The 5442-nt window shown below is 37.3% G+C and overlaps 2 protein-coding genes across 2 annotated transcripts; both read left to right on the top strand.

Moving 5' to 3' along the window:
- The first annotated feature begins 1551 nt into the window (after nt 1–1551).
- On the top strand, nt 1552–3916 carry LOC122071360 (putative receptor-like protein kinase At3g47110). Its single transcript, XM_042635698.1, has 2 exons — nt 1552–1795; nt 2973–3916. The coding sequence occupies exons 1-2, from the start codon at nt 1552–1554 to the stop codon at nt 3914–3916; spliced, it is 1188 nt and encodes a 395-aa protein (XP_042491632.1).
- A 373-nt stretch (nt 3917–4289) lies between these two features.
- On the top strand, nt 4290–5339 carry LOC122071359 (probable LRR receptor-like serine/threonine-protein kinase At3g47570). Its single transcript, XM_042635697.1, has one exon. The coding sequence runs from the start codon at nt 4290–4292 to the stop codon at nt 5337–5339; it is 1050 nt and encodes a 349-aa protein (XP_042491631.1).
- The last annotated feature ends 103 nt before the right edge of the window (nt 5340–5442 follow it).

Below are 5442 nucleotides of genomic sequence, written 5' to 3'. Positions count from 1 at the left end.
CAGCATTTTTTTTCCTTTATTTATTATTATTATTATTTTTTTAATTGCGTGGGTTGTTTATTTTCAGTTATTTATTTATTTAATTTTAATTGCGTGGCTTGCGTCTTTAAATTCTTAGATGACGAATGGTTAGGACGTTATTTTTAGGACGGTAATTAGAATTAGATCACAATCATTAATCGGTTCACTTTCGCATTATTAAAATAAATAAATAAATAAAGTGGCTGCTCTCCCTGTGTTCGACCCGTAGCTACACTGATCCGTACGCTTGCGGTTACATTTTAAATCTCAAACATGGAGCACTAATACCCATAAAGATATTCTCGTTTAAAATTGTTGAACTACAGAAACTAGAAAAGGTCCAAAGAGTTAAACAGTGATTGATCACTGACTGAGGTGGAGAAGGCACTTGGGTAGTGACTTAAAAAGAGTCAAGGTAGAAATCGATTCCTAATCCACCACATCAAACCTTGTGTCTCAAATTCTCTTTCTATGTTCCCACCACATCAAACCTTGAATCCCTGGATCCCAATTGGGAGTTTGGAACATGAAATCCCAAGAGAAAGTAATATATAGTTGTTGGGAAATCGGATCAAGTGTTGTCATTGTTGGCAACAGTGTGGTGGTTCTGATTTGGTATTGGGATTGATGTTTGAGTTGGCTCTGAAATATGGGTTCAATGTCGAACTAATTAGACTATATCGGTCCTAGTCATCTAATTCGGCATCTTATTGGATAAGAAAGGTAGTTTGATGTGGTAAGCAAGCATTATGTGTAATAGAGTCAGCAAGGTTGAATGTGTAACATCTTTGATTAAAAAAATAAAAATATACAGCAAGAGTTATAGTACAACAAGGAGTGCATGGACACATGTCAACAATCTCTTGGTTTTGATATAGTACAACAACCCATACAAATCAGCAAAGCACCATAGCACCATATGATGATGAAGCAATTAAGCAATTGGAGTTGGGCCCAGTTGGTAAATTTCAGTATGATGATATGGCATAAATTAAGCTATTGCTAATCCAAACAAAAAGACGCAAAGTCCTATTAGAACTCTAAATGTCTCATATGTGAACAGCAGCACTATTATAGCAGGATTGCAATCATCACATGCAATAATAGAGACCATAGCAAGAGTTTTATGCAGCCCCGTTCAACCAGTTGTCGTGGTTAACACCAACAAGGATATGGGTTCAGATTGCATGCTTCATAAGCTGAGATAAACAAGGTTTTATTGTCTTATAGTCCACGCGCTACATCTGCAGCTCACTTCTACATGGATTCTGGAGTCAACAAAGATCTCCGTTAAGAGAACAAATCAGCCAACAGAATTTCAGATCTTGTGGAAGTTGTTTCATGTGTAGCAGCAACTACTGGCGTATGATTAGAGAGGTTGAGAAGGATTGTATAAAAAATAATAAAAGAAGAAAAGGAAGATAGTGTTGAAGTCTGCAATGGACTCTTTACTTACTTGCGTGGCTTAATGAACTCTTTGTTGCCGATCACTATTGAACTCTTGTGAAACATGGAAAGGTTTTCAATCAGATGAATAAATACACTCTTGGAGTAGAACCTTGCAAAACTTCGTCGGTGCAGCTGAAAATTACAGGGAAAGAAGGGGAGTTCTCTTATTCTTCAATGTTAAAAGAAATCAAGGGAGATGAAGAGATTGTTTCTGTTGCTGCAACACTTATATGGGTTTCTTCTTGGTTTTTCTTTACTGATTTGAAGAAGAAGAAAAGAAGGTGCATTGTTTACTGTTGCATATTGTTGGAAGTTCGTATTGCAAGTATTCTCAATTTAATTGGTTGATGGAGATCATTGCATCAGTAGGTTGAGCGTGTTCTTCTTCTATACATTAAGCAAGCAATCATCAACAGGGTCTACACAGGTTGAGGTAACCCATATCTGAAATCCCTATTTGTGTATTCTAGAGTGTTTATTGTTGAGAAACTCTAGATCAATGGTGTATTGGGTTGGGATTTTATTTTATTGATTTAAAATTGTGAACCTAGCAAGTTGGGGCTTGTCTAGGGTGTGGGGTTGTTGCCCTTGTCTGAGTTGCATCTCAGATTGAAGCAGGGATAGGTTCCTGGACCGTTGTAGCGGTTGAAAAAGTTGAGTATTGGGGAAATACGAAACCCTATATGGGTATTCCTCCGTGGAGTAGACACTCTGGCTGAACCACGTATATCTAGTGTTATTGTCTAGCATTTATTTTTCTACATATATTTGAAGTGCGTGTTGTGCAGAGTGGTGGGACATTGTTTGGTAGACCCAGCCACATTGTGGTGTGAGGTGGACGTGTCATTGTTTGTGTGATTGGTAATTACAGGATTGCCCTGACCAATCTAGAACTGCACAGTGGAAGTTTTTTTGGATTACAACTAAAAAAATTTTTAGAACCACTGATTCACCCCCCTCTCAGTGTCAACCTGGGAACATCAATAGTTTAGAAAATATTCAAGAATTTAGAGTCATTATTACAAGATCCCTTGGTCCCCAATCGGAATAAAGAAGTTTTTGAGCAAATTGTAGTGCTTGATGATTCATAAGTGCATCTCATGGATCCATCATAACTAATGGTGTAAAGAATAAGAGGAAATTAAGACTTGGCTTCAAAGTTCCATCTTTTGGTGGAGTATTATGGTTATAGCTTAGCACTATCTTTCAAATAGGATACTTCTTCTCTCAAAGACATCAATAGAGTAGCTAAACCTACCGCAGCTCAAAATTGAATGGTTTCTTGATTTGTGTCTCAGAATTTGATTCTGATGGCACTTCAGCTTCTAGTTTTCATTCTGTTCTTTGGTGGGAGCTCATTCATGAGGTTAGTAGAATCAATCACCAGTAGAAGGATCATAGGGAACAAGACAGATCGACTTGCTTTGTTAGAGTTTAAGAATCAAATTTATGATCAAGACTAAGTTCTTGGAATGATTCCATCCATTTCTGCAACTGGGTAGGGATCACACGTGGCCATCATCATCAACAACGAGTTATCAGATTGAATGTACAAGAGAAGGGTTTGGCTAGGAACATATCTCCTTCCATTGGGAATCTCACTTTTCTTCATTCCCTCAACATCGTGAACAACAGCTTCCAAGGTGGAATCCCCCAAGAGATCGGTAATTTGATTCAACTCAAAGAAATTTACTTCACCAACAATAGTCTCCAAGGAGAACTTCCTACCAGCTTGGCCAACTGTTCTCATCTAAGAGAAACTCACTTCTCTTATAACAATCTCGTTGGGAAGATTCCAGTTGAAGTAATTACATCTTTGCCAAAGCTGGAGATACTTTCTATTAATTATAATGACTTGACAGGAGAAATACCAACCTCTTTTGGGAACATTTCCTCCATCAGATTAATCTCTCTAGATGGAAATAAATTGCAGGGAAGCATTCCAGAATCCTTTGGTCGGCTATCAAACTTATACTTTCTAGGACTTGCTTTAAATAAGCTATCTGGTATGTTCTCTGTCTCACTCTATAATCTCTCATCTCTTGAAGTTATTTCTGTAGTAGGAAACCAACTGCGTGGGAGTCTTCCACGAGACATAGGCCTCACTCTTCCAAATCTCCAAAATCTACAAGTAGAAGAGAACCTTTTCTCAGGGAGTATTCCGGATTCCATCTCCAACATGTCAACACTCAAAATACTTGGTCTTGCTATGAACAACTTTACTAGATCAGTCCCTAACAACTTGGAAAATCTTCAAAACCTTCGAGTATTCCTTATTGGTGGAAATCAATTTGGAACAAAGGAAGAAGCTGATGATCTTGATTTTGTAAATTCGTTGCTCAATTGTACAAATTTAGAGGGCTTGGACATAACCAGAAATGCTTTAAGGGCCCCCTGCCCTACTTTAAAACCAATCTATCAACACAGCTCTCACAATTTGATTTAGGAAGGAATCAAATATCCGGAACCATTCCTGATGGGATTCATAATCTCATCAACTTAACCAGATTGGGCAAGGAGGCGAACCTTCTTGAAGGTAATATTCCGTATGGTATAGGGAAACTTCCGAAGCTTCAAAGATTATTTTTGGATGAAAATAGACTTTCAGGACAAATGCCGTCCTTTATAGGCAATCTCACTCTTTTGTATAAACTCCATTTAGAATCCAACAACTTTAATGCAAGCATTCCTTCCAGCATTGGAAATTGTCCAAAGTTATAGTTTCTAACCCTTTTTGATAATAAGCTCAAGGCTCAATACCCAAACAACTCTTTCTTATTTCCTGCTTATCAATATCTCTTGACTTATCTTATAATTCTATGGACGGTTCCCTACCAACTGAAATCGGTAACTTGAAGAGTCTTTCTCTATTAGATATCTCCAATAACAATCCGTCTGGAGAAATCCCCTCCTCCATCAGTGACTGTAACAGCTTGGAACATCTTAATATGGGGCTTAACTTGCTTGAAGGAACCATTCCTCAATCTTTTACTCTTTTGAAGGGGCTTCAAGATTTAGATCTTTCACTCAACAACTTATCAGGACAAATCCCAAAAGATCTAAAGAAACTTTCAGCATTGAAGAGTTTGAATTTACCCTTCAATAATCTTGAGCCGGAGGTACCAACAAAAGGAATCTTTGGAAATACAAATGTAATTTTTGTGAATGAAAATGATAAGCTTTGTGGGGGAATGGCAAAGTTACAACTTCCAACATGCACAAACTGTGGACCTATGAAACAAGAAAAGTCCAATGCTTTTAGAATTGTTTTGGAAATAATCAGTGTGGTTCTTGGTTTACTTCTGATATCTTCCTTTATTACTCTTTATTGGATAAGCAAATCAAAAAGTAAACCTCCATCTACACCATTAATAGGTGACAAGCTCTTAAAGCTTTCTTACAAAGAGCTCTTCCAAGCTACTGGAGGATTTTCTTCAAATAATTTCATAGGTTTCAGAAGTTTTGGCTCTGTATACAAAGGGATTATCGACCAAGATTTCAAAGCCCTTGTTTATGAGTTCATGCCCAATGGGAGTCTAGATGATTGGTTGCATTTGCCGATGGAGACACATGGTCATTCAGGGAATTTAAGCCTTCTTCAAAGACTTAACATCGCAATTGACGTGGCTTCTGCATTGGATTACCTTCATTACCATTGTTGTACGACAATTGTTCATTGTGACTTGAAGCCAAGCAATATTCTACTTGATAGTGATATGACTGCACATGTCAGTGATTTTGGTTTGGCGAGGCTACTTTTAGAAACTGATGACAATTCATCTCGAACTCAACCTAGCACCATTGGGACAAAAGGATCTATTGGCTATGTTGCTCTAGGTAAAAAAAATAAGCTGAAAACTTTATTTTGAGTTATATATTAAATTTTTATTCTATAGATCAAAATTCCCTCAGTAAATTCTAATCAAAATCCATTGTAGGGTGTTAAACACGACCTAAAAGATGATTCAAAAA

Source organism: Macadamia integrifolia, unplaced genomic scaffold (genome assembly GCF_013358625.1).
Source record: "Macadamia integrifolia cultivar HAES 741 unplaced genomic scaffold, SCU_Mint_v3 scaffold_216A, whole genome shotgun sequence".
NCBI classification, from domain to species: domain Eukaryota; kingdom Viridiplantae; phylum Streptophyta; class Magnoliopsida; order Proteales; family Proteaceae; genus Macadamia; species Macadamia integrifolia.
This window is presented reverse-complemented; position numbering and strand designations above follow the sequence as displayed.